The sequence below is a fragment of the Carassius gibelio genome, chromosome B3, assembly GCF_023724105.1.
Source record: "Carassius gibelio isolate Cgi1373 ecotype wild population from Czech Republic chromosome B3, carGib1.2-hapl.c, whole genome shotgun sequence".
Lineage (NCBI taxonomy): Eukaryota > Metazoa > Chordata > Actinopteri > Cypriniformes > Cyprinidae > Carassius > Carassius gibelio.
In genome coordinates this window covers 35,104,796-35,130,520 of record NC_068398.1, presented here as the reverse complement: position 1 = coordinate 35,130,520, position 25,725 = coordinate 35,104,796, and the positions used below count along the sequence as shown (strand labels likewise).

Below are 25,725 nucleotides of genomic sequence, written 5' to 3'. Positions count from 1 at the left end.
AAGCTGTATAAGGGTAGCTCATCTGCAGGTTCATCATCCTCATTGAGGTGTCGACCTGGCTTTAGTTCGTCATCGTAACTGACTTGAGTGGGCAAATGCTCGCATTCGATGGTGTCTGGAACTTTGGAGAGGTGTTCTCTTCACGGATGAATCCTGATCTTCTCTGAACAAGTGTAGCATATGAGCAGTTCATTAATTAATTGGTTCTGAATTAATGAATCATGGCTCGAATCTTAATCAATGCACATTCCTTATGAAACCAAAAGCTTTTAGCCTCTGAACTCCTGCATGTAAATCAAACACTCTGCAAGCTGAATGACCAGCCTGGTCCCAGCATGGCTGGGTTTAAATTTCTTATGACCCCCTGGAGTGTTAACAGACATTTCACACCAGTCACGTGAGCAGCTCCAGAGAGATTACGAACTCTACCTGCATCTTTATATATATACACACACACACACACACACACACACAAACACACACACAAACTTTCTTTTACACTCATCATGTAGGTCATTACTAAGATGTATTTGAAAGGTTTGTGCGTTGCATAACTGGTTAGCCCTGTTCTAAGATGGTTATGATTTTCTGATTTGTAACTTGGAAATGTTTCTCCTAATTAATGTTCTCAAATAGTCATGGTTTTGTAACCCTACCTCTGACCAGGTCATAAAACTTTATGACCCAACTGGGAGAAACAGAAAAAGCCCAGCTCGCTAGGAATTTTTGTAAGGAAAAAGGAAAATAAATGTATTTTAAATGTAATAACTTCCTTTTTGTGCTTAGATGTCTTCCCATATCGAATTGGAGAATCTGCAATTTTATTGTGTGTTAATCAAACTTTAAAGGCCATGTTGGAGGTTAACCACCACTTTCGATTAATGGGTACATAAATCACTGAAGATATGTATATCATTTTTAAAATGTCTCTTTAAGTTTTTGGTATTAACGTTTTTTTTACACAACTCGGTGATGAAGTCACGTTGGGGAGAAGTCGAGGAAAGGTAGCCTCAGCCTAGTATGATGCCTGGGAGAAACAGGAGAGCCCCGCTCTCTGGGAATTCTTGTAAGGAAAAAGGAAAGTACCTTTTAAATGTATTAACTGTATTTCCTATTTGTGCTTAGATGTCTTTCTATATCTTAAATGGGGTGTCATCTCATTTATCATCAACTTCTCAATTATCTAAGCTAACAGTGTGTGTTAAAAATGTAAAAGATTGGATGACAAATAATTTTCTCCTATTAAATTAGGATAAAACGGAGATATTAATTATTGGACCAAAAAACGCTACACAGAATCTTGTAGATTACAATATGCAACTAGACGGATGTACTGTTACTTCCTCTACAGTCAGAAATCTGGGTGTTTTATTAGACAGCAATTTGTCTTTTGAAAATCATATTTCCAATGTTACAAAAACTGCATTCTTCCATCTTAGAAACATTGCCAAGCTACGTTGCATAACAGGCCTAACCAGTTATGCAACGCACAAACAGATGTATCAAATACATCTTAGTAATGACTTACATGATGAGTGTAAAGGAAAGTGTGTGTGTGTGTGTGTGTGCGTATAAAGCTACGAAACATGTTATCTGTTTCTGATGCAGAAAAATTAGTTCTTGCATTCATGACCTCTAGACTGGACTATTGTAATGCACTTCTAGGTGGTTGTCCTGCTTCGTCAATAAACAAGCTACAGGTAGTCCAAAATGTAGCAGCTAGAGTCCTTACGAGGTCAAGAAAATATGATCATATTACCCCAATTTTACAGTCTCTGCACTGGCTACCTATTAAGTTCTGTATCATTTACAAATTATAATTTCTTACCTATAAGGCCCTAAATGGTTTAGCTCCTGCATGCCTAACTAGCCTTCTACCACGCTACAACCCATCATGCTCCCTAAGGTCACAAAACGCTGGACTTTTGGTAGTTCCTAGGAGAGCAAAGTCCACTTAAGGAGGTAGAGCTTTCTCACATTTGGCTCCCAAACTCTGGAATAGCCTACCTGATAATGTTCGGGGTTCAGACACACTCGGACAGCTATGCTAATGATCTCTCTATTTTGTTTCTATGTTTTGCCACGGGATTTACATCCTGTGGTAACTAGGATTTACACAAGCTCCAGTCTGGATCCAGAACACCTGAGAAGAGATGATGCTGACCTTCAGAGGACCCCAGATGATGCTATCCCTGAATCAACAAACAGAACTAACAAACATTGCTACAAGTGTGACTTCATCATATAATAATTAATTAATAATATTAATAATGTTCATCGTCTGGCTGACTACGTCTGTATTGTATTAATTTTGTTTCATGGTTCCTTAGGGAGCTCTCATCTCCGTTTTTCTTTTCTTTCCTTTACTAAGTTTTATTCTCATATTCGCCTCTCCCTCCACGAGGGAAACAAAATATGAATAATTTCTTTGGTAACTTCACGTTCGGTTAACCTTTAAAACTTCGCGCGAGTCTGCTTGCCCCGGAAGACATGAGAGAACACGCCCAGCTCCAAAAGAACGACACACACACTCTCGTCTTTCGCAGTCACAAAGACAACCACATGCGAGTATTATTTTCTATAGAGATTTAAATATTGCTTAAGGTTGTCTATTCCCTTTTTTCAAGGTGATCTGATTCCTTGTTCTCTTTCAAAAGGTTACTGTCTGTGATTTTGCCATACTAGGTGATCATTTTGTGATCTCGCCTATTTCTCTTTCACTTTCTCTCGCTTACCCTTTCATCCTCTCTCTCTCTCATCTATTATCCGTTTTGTCTTGAATTGTTTTTACTGTTTGTATTGTTATACGCAGTTCGGTGTATTATTATTTCACCATTAAGATCCAATATATATTCCTGATTGCTTCTGTCTAAAATGCTCACATCGCGAAGTCAATGAAATGCTTGATCTTAGCTACAAAGCTTATTTGTTACTTTTCAGTAACCTAAATTTTATAAGTACAGGAGAATAGTTTCATGGCCAGAAACTATTTATCCTGGAATTATAAGAAGTGATAACATTATTGAAAGTTGATAAGTAAATCTTACGGCCTTTTGAAATTGGCCCTTTAAAAACAATGATGCTTCAAAATATGCAGAGGGCATTGAAAAAATAACTTCATGTTAATTTTATGTTTATCAAGTTGTCCCCATTCAATCTGAAGCAAAGAAAATTAATTGCGGATTTACAGATGTTAAACATTGAATGAGGTCACTTTTCTGTTTACTTTTCTCAATTACCAAAAATAAATAATTTTTACTTTTGTTTCAGAGTTAATTGAAGAAAAAGAGGAGAAAGAAGAATCAAGTGAAGTTGAGGAGAAAAGTCACGTCAAAACTGGAGGAAAACCTTTGAGTTTGAAAGTACATCAGAAAACACACACTGGTGTGAGAGAGTACATGTGCTTCGAGTGTGAAAAGACTTTTAGTTTAGCAAGCAGATTAAAACTGCACCAGAGGATCCACACTGGAGAGAAACCTTACAGGTGTTCACACTGTGACAAGAGATTCAGTGATTCATCAAATCTGAAAACGCATGAGAGGATTCACACTGGAGAGAAACCTTATAAGTGTTCACACTGTGACAAGAGATTCAGTTATTCATCATATCTGAAAACGCATGAGAGGATTCACACTGGAGAGAAACCTTATAAGTGTTCACACTGTGACAAGAGATTCATTAAATCATCAGGTCAGAAAACACATGAGAGGATTCACACTGGAGAGAAACCTTACAAGTGTTCACACTGTGACATGAGATTCAGTAAATTATCAGGTCAGAAAACACATGAGAGGATTCACACTGGAGAGAAACCTTATAAGTGTTCACATTGTGACAAGACATTCAATGATTCATCATCTCTGAAAACGCATGAGAGGATTCACACTGGAGAGAAACATTATAAGTGTGCACACTGTGTCAAGACATTCAATGATTCATCATCTCTGATAACGCATGAGAGGATACACATTGGAGAGAAACATTATAAGTGTGCACACTGTGACAAGACATTCAGTGATTCATCATCTCTGAAAATGCATGGGAGGATTCATACTGGAGAGAAACTTTATAAGTGTTCACACTGAGACAAGACATTCAATGATTCATCATCTCTGAAAACACATGAGAGGATTCACACTGGAGTGAAACCAGAAACCATATAAGAGATTCTTATATTCAGACTCTTAACTTTAATAGAGAATATATCTTTGGATGAGAGACTATAGACTTTTGCAACTTTACAGATCTTCTTTATTCAACAAGAGCTTGAAACACTAAAACAATACAAGTTCCATTATAACCAGTAAAACCATTAAAACCATTGGCATTTCCAGCAGGTTAGTATAAGCATGGAAATGGTCTGCCTGGATGCCTAATAATTATAATAAAAACATAGCTTGTTTTATCTACTGTTTAATTAATTAAAAAAAATAGTCTGAGCACATCAACAGTCATATGTAAAATGAAATAGGATTAACTCTGTCCATTAATGTAATTTTGGATTTTACATTTCTTTAAGCATTAAATAAAAATGACTTTATGAGTTATTGCTTTGAATTAGGTCTCACAGCTTCTTGTAAAATTGGAGGGGATCAAGCAAAATCCTCTTCATTCTCTTCATCAAAGAATCTGATGTTAGACATTGCAAAAATAGCAATTTTAATATCCAGTTTAATCCTCAAAAGCAGCTTTTCAGAAACGTCTTCAAAATATATTATTTTTTATGGATTCACATTACCTTTCATTCAACTGTTTGGGTTCCAGGTTGACACATAACACAAGGATGTAGTTTAGACATGCTAAACCTTTTAATATTTAGGATTATGTTAATTCTTTCATAAGGCTACATCTTATTATTATAATGTGTTTTCATAGATCTTAATTTCCATAATTTACATGCTGCAACTTTGTGCGATTTTCAATGAAATATCTGACTAGGAAAATCTATTGTTTTTCTCCTCTAATCTTCACACATGAAGAATGTTGATGCTTATCAAACATGAGTCTATAATTTTAAGTCCTTTTTTAATGTATCTGTGCAGATCAGCTTAAAAAAAACTGCGCACTAGAGATCGACCAATATGGATTTTTGCAGATGACCTTTAGGGCTGATATCTTGAAGTTTTCCCCTTCATTTGCATGCTAAAATGTCACACTAATAATAAGTGGATGCACAACATTTCTAAACTTATTTATTTAGCACTGACTTTAATAATCTCTCAAATCTTAAATTTGTGCACTGCACGGTATTAAAATAACAAATTTATCCAAAGTTAACCAAACAAATCAATAAACGGACCAAGTATTAAATACATAAAACAGGTAATATATATATCATTTACAATAAAATCATTTACATAAAAGTTTTAGAGCATTTATCAAGCAGTATTTTTCAAGTTTGTTGGAACATAAATGTAAAATTAAATATACATTAAAATAAAATAAATAATTTTTTTTAAATAAAAATCAATTAAACTGAAAAAAAAAATTAAATATAAATAAATAATAGTAGTGCTGCAAACACACGAGCAATCGGCAACATTTGTGTTTGATATAAATGACACAGAACATCTAAAGTGCATCCTAATTTCAAACTTACATTGCAGTTTGTTCATTATTGAAATAAAGTACAGTCAACCAAACATATAAAAGGTTACACTGGTAAGTTTACATAGACCGTAGTATACCAGTCCACTGTGCTGTTATGCCAAGGACATTCTTGCTCATGTGAAAAGGATGATCTTTTCCATCTAGTTTACATAAAAAAAAATATATATATATTCTAGTTTAACATTCACATACATTGGGAATATGGAAACATTTGGATATGTGCAGGACGAGACCTGAGCAATAACCTCCAAATACATCTAGTCAAACCCGGCTCGCTCGTTCTCGTATGCAAGCACTCATGCACTCGATCTAATGCACTGTAAATGCCAGATTTTTTTTAAACAAATAGGCCTAGCAGATTGCAAAAATTCAAAATTGAACATTTTGCAGAACAACATCAAATAAAGAACTGGTCATAATTCTTGCATGAAATGTTTGATGTGAAAAAAGCAGTTCACTGACTGTAGAAAGCCTCCCTCCGGAACGTAATTTAGCCACTGTGCTAAATAAAAACCTTGGATTGTTTTGGTTAGTTTGTGTATATGCTCTGCCCTAGCAGTTTTTAGAGCCTGTCTATAGCTGGACATACAGTTTTTCCATGCAATTCTAAAAACTTCCAAGTTAGTTTTTCTCCATTTGCGTTCAAGACTACGAGTTTCTTTCTTGAGAGAGTGAGTATTACTGTTATACCATGGCACAGTACGTTTTCCTCTAACCTTTTTCAATTTGATGGGGGCAACAGTTTCTAATGTATTAGAGAAAATAGTGCCCATGCTGTCAGTAATTTCGTCTAATTCATGTGTATTTTTTGGGTACAAATAGCAGTTGAGATAGATCAGGCAGGTTATTTGTGAATCTGTCTTTGGTGGCTGGAACAATAGTTCTGCCCAGACGGTAACGCTGAGACATATAGTTAATATCAGTTATACGCAGCATGCACGATACAAGGAAATGGATCTGTAATACCATTACTTTGAGATACAATATCTATAGCAGTAAGATCGATTCCATGAGATATAATTAAATCTAGTGTATGATTAAAATGATGAGTTGGCCCGGTGACATTTTGCTTGACTCCAAAAGAGTTTATTAGTTCAGTAAACGCAAGTCCTAATGTATCATTTGTATTATCAACGTGAATATTAAAATCTCCCATGATTAGCGCCTTATCAACTGTAACTAGAAGGTCTGAGAGGAAATCTGCAAATTATTTTAGGAATTCTGTATATGGCCCTGGTGGTCTATACAAAGTAGCCAGAGCAAGATATACATTAGATTTCTTTTGCATGTCTGACAGTGTAACATTTAGCAGAAGTATTTCAAAAGAGTTAAACCTGTATCCTGTTTTCTGGGTAACATTGAGAATATCACTATATATTGTTGCAACACCTCCGCCACGACCAGTCTGACGGGGCTCATGCTTATAACAGTAGTTTGGTGGAGTCGACTCATTTAGACCAAAATAATCATTTGGTTTTAGCCAGGTTTCAGTCAAGCAGAGTACATCAAAACCATTATCTGTGATCATTTCATTTACAATAACTGCTTTGGTGTGAGTAATCTAATATTTATGAGCCCAAACTTTAAAAATAGTTTTTGTTCATTTACTTTAAATTTTTCTGGTTTAATTGCGATAAGATTTTTTCTTCTAGATCCTACATTATATTTATATTTTGACCTCACTATTCGGGGAACAGACACAGTCTTAATAGTTTTTACAGTGCAAGTACTTTTATCATTTAAGCGGGTGGAACAAAACTCATCATAATGGTTATTTGAGAATTGACTTACTAGTCACATGGAGCGAAGTGTCCTGGAGATGTTGTCAGAGAGAAGCTCCGCTCCAATTTTGCTGGGGTGCAATCCATCAGCGCGAAACAGCCTAGGACGCTCCCAGAAAAGATTCCAGTTATTAACAAATAGCAGTTTCTGTTCTTTACACCATGACAACAACCATTCATTTAAAGCAAAAACTCTACTGAACCTTTCGTGTCCTCGTCGATACGTGGGCAGTGGTCCTGACACAATGATCATCGCCGTGGGTGTCGTGCTGCAAACCATCTCGATCAGGCTCCTGAAGTCCCTCTTCAGCGTCTTCGTCTGCCGCAGCGTGGTGTCGTTAACCCTGGCATGAAGCACGACCGCTCTGGGGCTCTCGTCAGCCTTCAGGATCGCGGGTATCTGCGCAGAAACATTGAGAACACGAGCACCAGGCAAACAATGAGTGTGCACTTTACCTTCGGCTAACGTAGCACGGACGTGTCGGACGATGGAATCTCCGATGATCACAGCGTCGCGTCCTGTCTCACGGAGGGGAGCGAAGCGGTTCCGGATGGAGATCTCGAAGGCAGGAGGGGGAGAAGTCGTCGCCCGGGGCCCGGCTCGCGTCCTCCGCTGTGGATGCACCCAGGGTCCGTGGTGTCCCGGCGTCGCAGTGAAGGACATCTGGGAAGATCGCGTCCTGGGTGCACCGGGCCTGTGCAGAGAAACACACGGAGTAGACATGGTTGGACTGTTAACAGCACGCTGTATACTTACCCCGGACTTGAGAGCGTCAGCCCGGGATGATTCCAACACGGCTCTCCGTTCTCTCAGCTGGGCCTGCCTCTCCTCCAGGTCGCGAATCTGCTTCCCCACGGCCTCGAGCTCGAGCTGCACAGAGTGGAGACATTCATCCGCCATTAAAGCAAGTAACAGTGAGTACAGCAGTACAGCAGTGTGTGTGAATAGAGTATTGGCAATATAAGCGCAGTTAGCAGCAACCACGCTTGCTGCTGCTAACGGGATATAAGCTAATAGCGGACCAAAATCAAGATCAAAATAAACCTAGTGATAGCGAGGCGCTCTGATTGTTTTTGTTGTAGAATACAATAGAGGATATATTCACACATTATATAAACGGAAATGATGGTGTATAAAATTGATTTTTAAGTTAAAAATAGTCGATGAAAAGAATATTGTGACAGAGCTCAAACGCAGTACAGACGGCAGTCAAATCGCAATTCGATGATCAGACCATACAGTGAGCGCATAAAAATCGTGAGCTTTGGCTTTACATCGCATTCGATCTACTCGTACAGTTTGAGTTGGTACCTTGCCGAAATCGCACAGTGTATGCCCGCCTTAAAGGAGACAGATCTGAACTGAACATTCACTCTGTCTACCATGCTGTCTAGCACATGCAGAATGAGAATGTCTTTGTCTAATAACCATGGACTTCTCATGAAAGATGTCATCTTGATGGCAGCATGCTTCTCTGTACAATGCCAATATAATGCCTCCATGTCTGTGTACCCTCACACATGCCAGTTACCCATGCCTCTTGCTCTGATAAACCCCCATCCAATGGGAAATGTTAGCTTTTGCATCTATCACTGGTAAGACTGGAAGACCCCATTGTCTTTTGTCTCCCTTATCTTACTCAGTTCAGTTCATGGAGCTCTCTTTTACCAAGCTAATGAAATGAATCAGGTGTGTTAAATAAGAGAGAAATGCAAAATGTGCATAGCAGAGGGTCCACATGACCAGGACTAAGAACCAGGCCTAGGGATAAGCAATGAATGGAGTGCACCTGGCATGCAGAATTAGCTCCAATCCTAGTCAAACGCACCTGAAAACACGGTGAGATTTTTTTTTTTAAATGTGATTGGAGCCTAAATCTGCAGGACAGCAGTGCTCCTGCACCTGTGTTGGCTATCCCTGCATTTGCCAACAGTTGTCTTAATTAAATTATTAAGCACATCAATATACATAGTAACACAATTTATCTCTGAAGCACAGAACTTAAAAAAATAAAATAAAAAAATAGACACATAGTAGCCTATTATGTGTGAGAACTGAGATATGAAGTAAAATACAATATATAATGTATTATCAAATACGTTCTTGTTATTTTGTAAATGTATGCAGACAGCACAATGGTTCTTAAACGTGTAGTATGGAATTTTTGGCCACCAGGGGTCACTCAATCAAAATAATAACGTACTTTGATGACATCGGGAAAGAGCGTAAGGCTCATGGGAGTTGTTGTTCATTGGAACACGCGCCATGTCGCTCCCTATCATTCCTCACTCATTCTAACTTAGTATTTTGACAATCATGTCTTTTCGAACGGAGAGATATAGACGGTTTCAACGGCAACAACATAAACATGATGTTTAGCGTATGAGCGCTTTTGTGGACCTAACTTAACTTCCGGTAGACTTCCAAATAGAATCAATAACAACAGCCAAGTCCCTCTAGAGTAGATATTTTTTGATAACAAACAAAATGTTTGCTGCGTGGATCAGGCGGACTTAATGAAAATGCAAATTCATTATTTGCCAACAGGAGATGTTTTAAAGCACAGACATAAAGCGTGAGAAATAGAGGTTTCCCCAGTAACAGCTGTAAATGAAGCAGAGCTGGTACGCTCACACGCTGCTATCAGGCATATAACATGCAAGTCTTCCTTCAGAAATGCAGCTATATAAAAACACCTGTGCCTCGTTTTGACATTTAAACATAAATGTAAGGAATTATTATTATTATTAAACGTGTGGTACGCAACGTTACTCAATGAAGTCTTTTTGAAAAAAGATCAGTTTTAAAATTGTGGCGAGTCTCAAAAAATAAATAAATGTATGGGAAACACATCCTGCAGCACATCCACCTGAGCCCAACTTCAGACTACTCATCACCTTGCCTTTAACTGCATTTGTAGAAGGCACCGCAGCCAGACCGATATACACGACCGTGCGCCCGATGAAACCGTCTATATGAATTATGAGACCCCTATCAAATCAATATTCCATCTAGCTAGTAGTAATATATGTTAAAAAACACGGCTGCCTTTCGTTAATAATTATAATTACGTCATACTATGATATCGAACAAGTTAGAGAACTGCATTTGAAGCTACTGTAATTCAGCTAGATATAGAACAAAAGTAGATTTACATGAGAGCTAGTCCGTCTGCGTTTTACACAAGACATCATCGTTTCACAAAATATACGGATATATACAGTTAGCTGAATGGATGCATACCTGTTTATCAGAATGCAAGCGAGTTCGACATCTCTCTGTAGTTTCAGCTTGTCACGAAGCTCTCTCTATCTTGGAAATGCAACTCCAATATTTACCCGTGTCTTGTTGTTTCTCTTGTCCCAAAACCATCTCGGGTCATTTATTTCACCCGTGCATTTGCGCATCACAGAACGTGCAGGCAAAGCATAATCATGATCCATAACTAAGTTATTGATTGAGGTTTAAATACGAATATAAACAATATAAATATAAAGTAAAATAGTCTCAATCAAGGCTACTACTTTTTCTTCTTCGTCTCGTCTTTGTTTCTGTTCACCTTTGTATTTAGTGGTTCCGCAGGAATTTAGATAAACTAGAGGGGTCAAAGTTTATATGACGTCATAGACAGGCGACAAAACGGAAATAAAGAAACGTGCCGTGTCTTCGAATTAAACTATAATTTTCTCCGGATTTGAAAGTTCGTGGAAACTGCCGGGATGATGTAAGTACACAACTAAAAAATATATATAACATAGATACAGTGATTTCTGCTATTTTTAAAGCAGAAAAATTACATATTGCGCCTTTAAGGACATTCCTGGAGGTCCCCCATCACTATACAATATACATAATTGCATGATAACACACCTGATTCAGGTCACCTGTACATTAGTACAGACTGACGGACTTAAAATGGATGTGTCAGACAAAGGGTACATGTAAACAGTGCAGTAGTGGTCCTCTAGGAATGTGGTTGAGAACCACTAGGATAAAGGATTAAGAATGTGGACTTACAGGAGAAACAGTTTATACACCATTTATCAGTCAGTCAACATTCACTATGGTATCCACCATAGAATTAATAGCCATTTCTTTAACACAGAAATGGGTGGTAGAAAGAACTGATAAGATCATGATTTATATAATTAATTATAAGCACTACTGAACATGTAAACTCAAGCATCTACGTTAAGACACTTCATTAAAAGTATAGAGCTTATTATTAAGAGTAAGGCATGTAGGATTAGCTTTGGGTGCCAGCATATGTTAAAGGGACTGAAAGAAAGCAGGTCATTTGACTTTTCTTCACCTCTCCTCTTTCGTGTCCAATCCAGTAGGTGGTGGAAATGCAACATTTTGCGTTGGTTAGCTAACAGCATTTAAACAATAGATATATTTAAAAAAATAAATAAAGAGAGAGGTAGCGATTTGGCGGTAAGTGGCGGGATCCAAAAACTTTGAAAAGAAGATTGAAAAATATTGTAGCCTACTGTGTGTGACAAAATGATGACTCATACATACAGGTACATTTTCAATAGGTTAATTCATAAAGTGGCATTACATTTAAAAATATTTTGATACATTCATTTTTATTGGATAAGTGGATGTGTTCTGACAGAAATATTTTCAAAGTGTAGTTCACTGGTAAAGTGTTTAAAGATCTTGAATTTTATCGACCACCCAAAGTAAACAATGAACAGGTTACAAAGACATTGGGAAATAAATAATGAGGGTTCAAATTAAGTACTCATATAGGGTGAATTGCCCTATAGTGGGACACTGCGCAATGTGGGACACCTAAGGTCTAGTGTTTGTAGCTCCCCCATAAATACATGAATGCCAGTAAAACTATTTGTTAGCCAAAGATGTGGTGTCATGTGATCAAAATCACATGACCTTTCAGATATCCAGTCATATTTGAGGGCGGAGCAAAAATCTGACAGGAAGCACATTGTGTGAAGACCACCCAAAGGTCAGAGACATAGAGTTTGGACAAACTTGATATTAAGGAGTATAAATTAATTTTAAACAAAACTGTCCATCTACTTTTTGGTCTAATGTGCTTATGAAATGTTTGTCCACCAAAATATAGTATAATTTTGTATGTATAAACTATATATTTTATATTTTTATCAAATTTCCTAGTATCCCACTTTAGGAAATGTGGTTTCGAAAAGTGGGGCAGTACTTAATCATTCAAAAATGTGTGGTTGGGCTTGGTTTGTGGGAAAAACATGGTGGTTATTTACAGGGTGTTAGTGTTATTATGCAATATAAAATCTAAAATAGCAGAAAGCTTTGTGTGAGGGGTAGGTTTGAGTGCAGGGTTAGGGTGAAGGGGTTGAAAATACAGTTTGTAAAGCAAATTAAGCCATTCCACTTTATTTTATGCATCCAATGATTAATTCAATTAAATATATTTCAGATTACAATGGCAAAGAGGAGAAAGACAGGGAGAAATTGTGAGATGCAGAGAGAGAGGCAGAATCAGGGAAAGCATTAGAGAAGGAAACTAAATCAGTGGAGGCCTGAGGACAGGATGAAAGGAGCCATAGAAGAGTTTAGGCAGATCATTGAGGATGGTGGGATCCCTCAGTTGACCAGAGCATGGAATGTCCCTAAATCAACTCTCCAGCGCAGAATAAAAGCCAATGGCCACTTTCACCATACAATAGGAAGAAACCCCCTGATTAACAAAGAGGATGAAGCTGAACTGGGGCATCTTATATGTACATTAGGAAAACGCAGATTCCCCCTTAGGATGCTGGACATAAAGAAGCTGGCATACCAGTTCGCAAAAAAAGAAAGGAATTAGGGTATTCAGCAAAAATAAAGAAAAGGCTGGTTACAAATGGTTTCAGAGTTTTTTTAAACGTAACAAGAACCTGAGTATCCAAAAACTACAGCATTTTATTATTTCACATGAATCAATGTGATTTTGGCCTTTTATCAGTGACTTTTCTGTGTCCCACATTAGGAAGCTGCAGATTTTCTCAGACGATTTCCACTAAGAGCACTAATATGTCTATAATTTCTTTTATAAATATGTTAACTGCATTTTATCTTTTGATTTGATTAGGGCACATCCTGGGGGTTTTAAAATGGTATTGGGTGTGGATTTAATTTTTTGGCTACACATCACAATATCTCACAAATTCTGAAATGCAAAAATTTTCCCACTTTAGGGCAATTCAAGCCACTTTAACATTTAGACGCCCAGCTGAGACTGATCATGTTCTCATTAGCTTGGAGAACATCAGCAGTGTCTTGGTGGTTTTAGCTGCCATTAGTGAATTGCCCAACGAGGAACGGGTGCTTACTGTCTTGCACATGTTATAATTCAGGAGCTTGAGGGAAGCAACTCCATGACTGTGATGTCAGAGCCAACGTTCCTTCTGGAGAACCACTTTAGAGTTTCCGACATAGCCCATATTTTTGGTGTAAGCACAAGAACCATCCACAGGAGAATGGTTAAATATGGCCTGTCCGTACGACAGACTTATTCTGACATTACAGATGAATAACTTGGGCGAGTGATCCATGACTTCCTTCTCCACTGTCCAAATGCTGGTGTACGGACTGTGACTGCACATCTCAATTCCGGTAAGATGTGTGTGTATATATACACTCACCTAAAGGATTATTAGGAACACCTGTTCAATTTCTCATTAATTGTCATGACAATCTCCTGAACTCCAAACTGAATGTCAGAATGGGAAAGAAAGGTGTTTTAAGCAATTGTGAGTGTTCCATGGTTTTTGGTGCCAGACGGGCTGGTCTGAGTATTTCACAATCTGCTCAGTTATACGCACAACCATTTCTAGGGGTTTACAAAGAATGGTGTGAAAAAGGATAAACATCCAGTATGCGGCAGTCCTGTGGGTGAAAATGCCTTATTGATGCTAGAGGTCTGAGGAGAATGGGCCGACTGATTCAAGCTGATAGAAGAGCAACTTTGACTGAAATAACCACTCGTTACAACCGAGGTATGCAGCAAAGAATTTGTGAAGCCACAACACACACAACCTTTAGGCGGATGGGCTGCAGCAGCAGAAGACCCCACTGGGTACCACTCATCTCCAAATAGGAAATTTAAAACAGTTAGAAATAGAAATAGTAGTATGTTATGATCGACAGACAGATCAAACACAGCACTGAGATCTAGCAATACCAGCACTGATATTTTGCCAGAGTCAGAATTTAAGTGAATATGATCCTCTGATGGCTACTTCCAGAAGGATAATGCGCCATGTCACAAAGCTCCAAGAGTTTCAGATTAGTTTCTTGAACATGACAATGAGTTCACTGTACTAAAATGGCCCCCACAGTCACCAGATCTCAACCCAATAGAGCATCTTTGGGATGTGGTGGAACGGGAGCTTTGTTCCCTGGATGTGCTTCCCACAAATCTCCATCAACTGCAAGATGCTATCCTATCAATATGGGCCAACATTTCTAAAGAATGCTTTCAGCACCTTGTTGAATCAATGCCACATAGAATTTAGGCAGTTCTGAAGGTGAAAGGGGGTCAAACACAGTATTAGTATGGTGTTCCTAATAATCCTTTAGGTGAGTGTGTTTGTATATATTAATATGTATATACCGTAATTCCTCAAATAAATACCGGTAGTCAAATAAACACTCTTATAGTGGCCGGGGACGTGGTCAACACGGACAAATAAAGGCCAGGGGAAAATTAGTGCAGCAGAGCCATATAACGAATGTACAAGCCCACTGCCGGAGCATTTCTCGTTCTCGAGTAAAGAACCGGTTGCATCGGTTTTCGGATCACTAGTACACTGAACCGAGAACCGTTTCTGTCGGACACATCCAATTCGAGAACCGATGAGCTGATTCAGCGTGAAGCAGACTGACACACAGATCGCGTCTGAACCGAACTGATTCTTTTGGTGACTGATTCTGAACTGATTCTGTGCTAATGTTATGATCTCTGTCCACTGGAACGTTATTGTTTTTCATTTAAATCGGGTTATTTAAAACAATTTCTTATAAAACAGATGGGATTAGAAATAAAGGCCTGGATCCAATAAAAGCCTGCTTCAAATAAAGCCTGTTACCTTCTGCAGTTCAGGTAAATAAAGGCCCTGGCTTTTATTTGAGGAATTATGATATACATATACGATATATATATAATGTGTGTGTGTGTGTGTGTGTGTGTGTGCGTGTGTATTTGTGTGTATATATACTGTATGTATACAGTAGTCAATATTTGAAGTGGATCAAAAACTTTCATCAGAGTTATCTGAAAACCTAAGACCAAAATGTGTTCTTGTCTTAGAACGACTTTGATAAACTTTTTTTGATCCACTTCAAACGTTGACTACAATACTATATACTATATCGTGTGTATATGTTTTATTATTAGTTTTTAAAGTAATCCAAATTTACTGAGTTTAAATAGGAAGCCATGTAATGATCATTGTTGTCCAATGTGTTTTTATTTGTGCAGGATGATCTCTGAATTTATGAATCTTTAAAAGACTCAATCTGCATTAATAAGTCTGTCTTTTTAGGTGTGTTGTATTGGCCCTCAGTATCACTTTAGGTTAATCTTACAATGAATAAGTAATTCTTGGTAACATTTATCCTCCATAGACATTAATAGGGCTGCACAATAATGGTTAAAATGATAATGACGATTATTTTGATTAAAATCATAATTACGATTATTTTATCCTGCTAAAACCAGTCTAAACTTAAGGTGGTTTAAGCTGGTTGTTCCCCCCAAAACCCCTCTAAAATCAGCCTTCTGACCAGCATAGACCAGGCTGATGACCAACTAAAATCTGTCAACCTGCCTAGGCTGTTTTTATTATTATTATTATTATTATTATTATTATTATTATTCAGCTGGGAAATGCAATAAGATTTCATGTTTCCTTTAACCAACCTCCACTGACTATACACTGGCTTCAATTAACCCAATATGATAATACAAAACTCATGGTTTTGGTAAGCTGTTTTGTCATTTGTATTCAAATTGCATTTTCTAAGTGATAATTTGTTCACAAATGGAGAAAAGCCACTCAGATCGCACAGTAAATATGCTCAAAGATCATTAATACACACTGAAAACTAATATTGCCATGCCATTTTCAACACGAAAACTGGTAAAAAAAAAACTTTAGAAACTCTTAATATAAATTCCAACAATTCCAATTCATGTAGATTTTTCCCCATTCACTGTCACAAGTAGGAAAAGCATGTGACAAAAAAAAAAGTAAAAAAAAAAAACTCAAACAGACAGTAAACAGTACAAATGGCTTGTGTAAAAACACATTGTCTATATGACATGTTCATGTAAGCAGAATTTCGCTGTGGAGAGATCGCTAAACTCACATGTTTTCATCATCAGCGCTTGTTCCACCATCAGTGTTAAGCAATTCAAGTTAAAGCAAATGCCAAATTAAAAACAACGTTTCAGGATAAATTATGTAACAGATATGCAGGTCATCGATTCATGGGTTGCATTCAGGCATATAAAATGAAACCTTTTTACACTAAATGCCTGGCCTGGCGCCAGCCTGGCTGGATTTAATTATTTACGATACCCGTGCGAGCCTCAAAGAAGAAACGAAACACATTCCACGACACACACACACATAAGCACACACACAAAAAGAAACCTTTCTTAACATTCTTTACCTTTGTAATTTTATTAATAGGATGTATTCTGACTAGGTTTGTGTATTGCATAAAAATGGTTAATCCTGTTATGCGAGGATTATAAATTGCTGACTTGAAAATGGGAAATGTTTTTAAAATGAATGTTCTCAAATAGAATCTGAGTGTAACCCTACCCCTGACCAGCTCATAAAACTTTATGATCCCACTGGGAAACAGGACAGGAAAAAGCCAGTTCACCGGTACCTTTTTCTCAATGTATGCTAAATGTATTGAGTATTGCCTTTTTGTGCAGTAGATGTTTCCCCATATAAATTGGAGTATCTGCAGTTTTATTGTGTGGTAAAAATCTAACTTTAAATGTGTGTAATTCTGCATTTGAATGTAACTTCATGTTTTGATCATTTATATATGTTATTTTTGGTATCTGTTTAATCGTCATGCTGTGACGGACTCACTTATATAATGTAAATTAATGAAAAATGTATAAATCTGGAATTACGAACTTGCTAGAATATCACTGTTGAAATCTGATAAGCCCTAATTTATGAGGGTGGGTGTTTCCACAGAGACAAAGGAACTTTTTCCCACTTCAGATCGCGGACGTTCATTGGTTGTCCACGCGAACAGAGGCGTGAAATAATTTCAAGCCATAATCAATCAATCAATCAATCACCTTTATTTATATAGTGCTTTAAACAAAATACATTGCATCAAAGCACTGAACAACATTCATTTGGAAAACAGTGTGTCAATAATGCGAAATGATAGTTAAAGGCAGTTCATCATTGAATTCAGTGATGTCATCTCTGTTCAGTTTAAATAGTGTCTGTGCATTTATTTGCAATCAAGTCAATGATATTGCTGTAGATGAAGTGACCCCAACTAAGCAAGCCAGAGGCGACAGCGGCAAGGAACCGAAACTCCATCGGTGACAGAATGGAGAAAAAAACCTTGGGAGAAACCAGGCTCAGTTGGGGGGTCAGTTCTCCTCTGACCAGACGAAAACCAGTAGTTCAATTCCAGGCTGCAGCAAAGTCAGATTGTGCAGAAGAATCATCTGTTTCCTGTGGTCTTGTCCTGGTGCTCCTCTGAGACAAGGTCTTTACAGGGGATCTGTATCTGGGCTCTAGCTGTCCTGGTCTCCGCTGTCTTTCAGGGCAGTAGAGGTCCTTTCTAGGTGCTGATCCACCATCTGGTCTGGATACGTACTGGATCCGGGTGACTGCAGTGACCCTCTGATCTGGACACAGACTGGATCTCGTGGCCACGGTGACCTCGGAACAAGAGAGAAACAGACAAATATTAGCGTAGATGCCATTCTTCTAATGATGTAGAAAGTACGGTGTTATGTGAAGTGCTTCCGGTTCCGGTTTACCTAATTAATGCAGCCTAAAAAATCCTTTAACGGATTTGGATATTAAAAGCATATTAGTATGTTATGTGTATGCCAGGTTAAAGAGATGGGTCTTTAATCTAGATTTAAACTGCAAGAGTGTGTCTGCCTCCCGAACAATGTTAGGTAGGTTATTCCAGAGTTTAGGCGCCAAATAGGAAAAGGATCTGCCGCCCGCAGTTGATTTTGATATTCTAGGTATTATCAAATTGCCTGAGGTTTGAGAACGTAGCGGACGTAGAGGAGTATAATGTAAAAGGAGCTCATTCAAATACTGAGGTGCTAAACCATTCAGGGCTTTATAAGTAATAAGCAATATTTTAAAATCTATACGATGTTTGATAGGGAGCCAGTGCAGTGTGGACAGGACCGGGCTAATATGGTCATACTTCCTGGTTCTAGTAAGAACTCTTGCTCTTGCCATAAGAGCTGACCCAGGAAGTTCCTCCCTCTCTTCCTTTTTTCGACCCTCTTAGCTCTCTTCCCTTCCAAGCTCCTCTGGCGCTCGTCCTTCCTCGCGGCCTCGGTCCGCTCTCCTATTGATGTCCCTCTCAGCACGGCGGCTGAGAGGACAGGCGTTCTCATGGCTCCTTCGGGAGCTTTCATTTCCGTTGTTTTTGTTTCTTTTCTTTACTAAGTTTATTCGCCTATTCGCTTCATCACACGAGGAAGACAAATTCTGAAACATTGCTTTGTTGGACCCCGGAAGACACGAGACAACACGCCTCGCTACAAAGACCACGCTCACGGTGCTCCAGCGCACAAAGCATCACAAGAGACACGTGCAAGTGTAACAGGTAGTGCTATGTACTGCACCGTAGCTACTCCTTCTCTGTGTGTATAATCTGTATGTCAGAATACACACTATGGACCAGAACTCTAGATTCGCTACAGAGGGCAAAATGAGTTAAAACACATTAACTCAAAATTACAGACAGACCAGGAAAATGACTTGTACTAAATTGTTTCCTTTTACTTTGCAGCAAGATTGAAAATGATTGTAAAATAAAATGAATCAGCAATACACAATACAATTGTATAAACAATGAGATTGTCTTTCTCTTTCCCTTTAAGAAATGTATGGTTTGAGCTCCTTGGTGGTTACTTGATCTAATTATATAAATATTCGTATTATATTTATTTACCTTGGTATTTAAATCGTGTTTTTGTATATATCAATTTGTTAGAGACTTAGATTAAATTTTACTGTTTATGTAATTTTTAGTGTTCTAATTTATTATCTTTTTTTTTGGATGGAGCTTTGTTTCTTATTAGCTGGGTTGAATTATAACCTTTACCCAAAAAAAAAGAAATACAATTCAAACAACAGATTACTTCAAGAAAAAAAAAAAAAACAACTGAAAATACAATACTTGACAGTAATTCAGTAAATAAACAGTTCTCAGTCGATGGAACAATTGTGTGTTTGTGTGCAAAGCTGTCTGTAGTGCAACAATTGTCTCTTTACGATACTCAGTGTTGTGGTAACTGCTGAGAAATACCACTTAGGATGAATTCCACTTGTGATGTCAGATGAGGCACTGATCACTCAACGAATCACAGGATTTCTTGTCTCTTTTTAGGACTTTTCAGCTGGGTGGATCGCCATCTCAGGATCACAGCTTATTTCGCAATCTCAAAAAAAACCTGACCTGTTTATACAAACAGTGCCATAACTATCATAAACATCATAGACAATTAGTATGACTTTTAAACTCAATATATATTTAATATATTAACTAAACCAAGTGGAAAATACTATTTGAGCATTTTTGTTACTCAAAGCATAACAAATCAATCTCATAAATGATAGAACTCTGCTTATTTAGCATTTGTAAGGTCTTCAGCAATACAATACATTCAGTTACATCACATTACACATACCATCTGAACATTAAATGCATATAAACCCATATAAAACACTTAAGAACACGAATGAACTAATTAACACTTCATTTCAGATAATTGGATGTTATATTATCGTGAAACTCACCAAATCCGGGGGATTTCAATAAACAATTAATCAGTCACATCGGATTCTACAGGGCTCGCAATCGTCTATCATCCACTCCAAAATCAATCAATCATCACACTAAAATGGCCCAAATAAGATTAAAATAAGGGTTACAACAACATACAACTTATTATTTACGTATATTAAGCAAGGATGATTGTTATATTTGCCTTTTTATCCAGTTTGAATTCACTCACGATCTGTGAAACTCGTGCTCTCTCTGCAACCATGCGTCTCATTACAGTGACGTCATGCGCAGCATTTGTCTTATGACAAACGTCACGCTTTAATTATTATAGTTAAATTAATTGTTTTAATGTTCAAGATACAGCAGAACGACTTTGGCAACACATCTTGTTACTTGTTTAAACATTTTGAGTAAGAATATAATTATTATAAATTATATTTATTTTTCTGATCAGCTCAATTTTGACCTGGGTTACACCCTCCCCTCTTAAGTCTATGCAAGTCCCTTTGCATGGCTGTTACATAAGGTATTAGGGCTTAGAGTGTCTAATTGATCTAGGTTGTTCTGCAAGTGACTCGACAAAGGCAGTGTTCAAACCCTGAAGCAAGGATTGAATTATGGATATCATTGGGTTTCCCAACTCTGGGTAAGTCAATCTATTTGACTTCTGCTTCACTCTTTTAGACTTTCTTAGAAGACTTTCATCCTCACTTTCATCTTGATCTGTTTGTTCCTCAGGTTCATCAGATTCAGCTGACTCCTGCCTGCTTTTCTTCAACGGAACATCAGGTATGGTTTCCTCAATTTGCACTGAAGGCGTTTCATTGTCTTTTCCCTTTTTCTTTCCACCAGGTACATCCACTGTCTGCTCTTCTACTTGAGGTGAGTTGCTTTCTTTCAGGGTTTCCACTACAGGTTCTGCATGACCAGATGAAGATTCCGCTTCAGGTAAGTACTGTGTATCAGTTGAGCTTTCGGTACCAAGTAAGTATTCTGCTTCAGGCGAAATCATCTCTGAATCATCAATTGGGATTGATGGTATGTCAGATGAGATTTTGTTTGCTGGATTAGAGTTAAGAGGAACCTCTACAGGCTTCCTTATGACATGGTATTCCCGGATGAACCTTTCTGAGGTAATAGCTGGCACTTCAGAGATCTGGTGTACATAGTCATCCTCATCAAAACTTTGATAGTTCTCAGGACATTCCTCAGCTTCCTCATCTCTGCTTTGTCTGGTTGCCCGTTTTTTCGGAGGTTTCGCCACATCAACTTCATCCTCAGCAAGTGAAGACAAAAACCCACAAGGTAGTAATAAGTCTCTATGCAGTGTTCGTAAGGGACCTTCTTGTCTCTCAGGTTTCACCGTGTAGACAGGTAGTTCGCCAGCACGTCCCACTACAACGTGTACCACAGGGTCCCACCTGTCGGCAAGTTTATGTTTCCCACGTATCCTAACGTTTCTGACCAGCACACGGTCACCTTCCTCAAGAGACGACTCTGTCACTTTGCGGTCAAAACAGACTTTGTTCCTTTCTGCACTTTTGGCTGCATTCTTCTGAGCTAGCTTGTAGCTTTCCTGAAGGTGAGTTTTCAAAGACTGCACATACTGTGAATGAAACTTGGGACTTTCACGATTCACTGAGGTGTTATAAACCAAGTCTACTGGCAATCTTGGTTGCCGCCCGAACATAAGTTTGTACGGCGTGAATCCTGTAGTCTCGTGTTTTGTACAATTATAAGCATGTACCAGTGGTTTCACAAAGTCTTTCCAATGTGTTTTCTCTTTAGCTTTCAAAGTACCAAGCATTCCTAACAGTGTGCGGTTGAAACGCTCGACCGGGTTTCCTCTAGGATGGTAAGGTGTAGTTCTGACCTTTTTGATGCCAGCAATTTCACAGAGTTCTTTTATTGTCCTGGACTCAAAATCAGGTCCTTGGTCACTGTGGAGCTTTTCAGGCACACCATAATGAACAATAAAATTCTCCCACAGACTCTTAGGGACTGTTCTGGCTTTTTGGTTTGGGGTGGGAACTGCGACCGCATACTTGAAGAAGTCTGTTATCACCAAGATATCTTTGGTGTTGCTACGGTCGGGTTCCAGTAACAAAAAGTCCATGCACACCAACTCTAGTGGTCGGGTGACTTGGATGTTCACTAGAGGTGCTGCTCTCTCTGGCAAGGTCTTTCTACACACACAGCGGCTGCAGGCTTTGACTTTGTTTTCAACATCAATAGCCATCCTGGGCCAATAGAATCGGGACCGGATAAGATCAAGAGTCTGTTCTATTCCCATGTGACCCATGTCGTCATGCAGACTCTCCATGGCTATGGCTCTTAAGTCAGGTGGAACGACGAGTTGGTAAGTTGTGCAGCCTCCAACAGTTCTTTTGCGATAGAGAACACCATCCCTTATCTCAAGTTTTTTCCATTCTCTTAACAAGAAAGGAAGTTCTGGAAGATCACGTCTCAATGCAGGTAATATAGCGTCTCCTGATTCTAATTGAAAAATCACTTCTCGCAAAGCTGGGTCATTTCGCTGTTTTTCTTTTAACTCCTGTTCTGACATACAGGGAACAACTGAAGATCCTTCCATCTGCTCATAACCTTCTGGAATTGCTTCCGGGCACACAGAGAGGGACTCAACAAGAGTGATGCAACTGTTGTCACCAGCTTGACGTAACGAATGTTTGTCACAGATGGCTTGTATTATGTTGTATATACGGGGTTGCTGTCCGTGATCACCTTGAAACTACTCCCATACAGATAGTCGCAAAACTTCTCGGTAACTGCCCACTTCAGAGCTAGGAACTCCAGCTTGTGGGCAGGATACCGGGCCTCGCTCTTTGACAATCCTCGACTGGCATATGCAATTACTCGTAGCACGCCCTCTTGCTCTTGATAGAGCGCTGCACCTAGTCCGGTAGTGCTTGCATTTGTATGTAGCACATACGACAACCCAGGGTCGGCAAATCCTAACACTGGTGCTTCAGTGAGTCTTGCAATGAGTGTTTCGAATGCTTGCTGACAGTCAGTTTTCCATCGCCCTCCAAAAGGTACTTTGGGATAAAGGTAGGTTTTCTCCTTGCCTTTCATCTTGCAACTCTTTTGAAGAGGAGGATATCCTACGGTTAGTTCGTTCAATGGTTTCACTATCTTCGCATAGTCCTTAATAAATCTTCGGTAATAACCGGAGAAACCCAGAAAGGAACACAACTCTTTCAGGTTCCTTGGACTTGGCCAGGTTTTAATGGCTTCTATCTTTTGGGGATCCGTCTCCACACCATTTTCTGAGACGATGTGACCGAGATATTTCACTGACTTCTGGAAAAACTTGCATTTCTCCAATGAAAGCTTTAAACCATAGTCTTTCAAGCGTCCCAAAACATGAAGAAGTCTCTCATGCTCTTCTAAAGTATCTGAGAAGACAATTAAATTGTCTAAGAACACCAAGACTTCTGAAAGGTTGATGTCACCCATGCACTTCTCCATCAGCCTTTGGAATGTGCTGGGAGCATTAGTGATGCCCTGAGGCATCCTATTAAACTCCCAAAAGCCCAATGGGCATACGAAGGCAGTCTTTGGTTTGTCTTTCTCTTCTACTTCGATCTGGTAATACCCAGATTTGAGATCGAGCACTGAGAACCACTTTGAACCTCGAAGTGCTGAAAAGGTTTCCTCCAAGTTGGGTAAGGCATATGCATCCTTAATGGTCTGAGTGTTCAACTTGCGGTAATCAATGCAAAGTCTTACATCGCCATTCTTCTTCCTTACTACCACGATAGAAGAAGAGAAAGGGGATTCTGACTCACGAATGATACCTGCTTCAAGCAATTCTTCTAGGTGTCGACGGACAGCTTCAAGATCGTTAGGATGAATTGGTCTTGCTTTATGCTTGAAAGGAGTTTCCGTGTGTAACTTGATATTGTGCTTCACTTTGTCTGTTTGGCCTACATCCATGTCATGTGACGCAAAGACTTCAGGCATGGTGCGCAGTTTCTGAGTGATCGTCTTTCTCCACTCCTCTGGCAGACAGGAATCACCAAAGTCAAAACAGAGTTCTTTGTCAGACTTTTCAGGGCCACTTGACACTGAACAATCAGATTGAACGTTGTGTGACATTACTTTTTGCAAAGCATGTATGTCTGCAATCACGCTCTTGCCAGGGGTGATAATGTCATGTTCTGTTTCGTTCTTTAACACCACTGGAACCTTGCGTGATGGATGCTGAGGTAAGTTTAGCAAGGAGCTGGCAACTGGCAGTCCTCCAGGAAAAGGTGAACATGAAGGAGGCTCCATCACAGCCCATTTTTCTGCTACTTCTCCTCTAACACTCACCACTCCTTCCAGAACGATATTTTGACCTGCAGGCACAACAGTAGGAGTACCATCAGGGAGCCTAACAATTCCTATGCTACTGTTTACTTTCTGCAGGCGTCTGTGTTCAATGGTCTGAATGACGGCTCTGTAGCCAAATGGAACAGCTTGACAAACTGAATCGTTGGTTTCAAGGTACTTGTCATATGCAAGATCCAAAGTGTTCGTCCCTATTAATACATTTGGCTGGGTAGTGCCACCAGTTTCTGGAATCACCAAAGCAAGAGTTGATACTTCAATGTCAGATCCAAGAAAGTCTCTGGGGAATTAAATTTTTACTTCAACAAACCCCAGGTAGGGTACTGCTTGACCATTGGCTGCTTCTATTTCCAGTAGGTCACCTAGGGAAGTTATGCTTATTCCAGGCAAATTCTGCTTATAAAACGAATGGGAAATGGTGGTCACTTGTGACCCTGTGTCAAGTAGACAAGAACAAGGGTTTCCCTCAATGTTCACCTGAGCAGTGCATTTTGTACCAATTAATCCTTTGGGTAGGCCAACTGGACGCCATTTTCCATGAGAGTTCAGTTTGCTTATATTCGCTGACTTCTTGAGACTAGTTTGACAAGTGACAGCCCTCGTACGTCTCTCTACAAGGACTGGTTGGCGTTTAAAGTTCCTGAGGCACTCGGACCATATTGACTATCCCATAGGACTTGGCGCTCTTTCAATTGCTTCCTCTTATCGGTCACTAGGGTCGGGTTTGGATCATTTTCGCAGATTGAAGCAACATTCCCATCCTCACCACATTGAAAACAGTAGCCTGGCCTGGGCCAGTGATGCAGCTTGTGGTCAGCTGTAGGAGAGTTCTCTCTGGGAATGTGTATGCTTGTCTGCTTCACTTTGCCTGGATTGTTCTTTGGATCTGAGTTCTTTTGGACGCTTAGCTTTGTCATCTGACTCTGGAGCTCTGTGACTTGTTGTTTTAGCTCA

The 25,725-nt window shown here is 38.9% G+C and overlaps 2 protein-coding genes across 3 annotated transcripts in view; both read left to right on the top strand.

Moving 5' to 3' along the window:
• LOC127953421 (zinc finger protein 239-like) overlaps positions 1-4,557 on the top strand; it is a 33,080-nt gene extending 28,523 nt beyond the window's left edge. The window contains exons 2-3 of the mRNA XM_052552667.1: positions 2,110-2,229; positions 3,271-4,557. Of these exons, the coding sequence (XP_052408627.1) occupies positions 2,154-2,229; positions 3,271-4,085 (891 nt within the window). The 5' untranslated portion in view covers positions 2,110-2,153 and the 3' untranslated portion in view covers positions 4,086-4,557. The remainder of the gene's footprint in view (positions 1-2,109; positions 2,230-3,270) is intronic.
• The window catches only part of LOC127953350 (zinc finger protein 271), a 408,540-nt gene that overhangs the window by 29,119 nt on the left and 353,696 nt on the right, over positions 1-25,725 (top strand). The window lies entirely within an intron of this gene.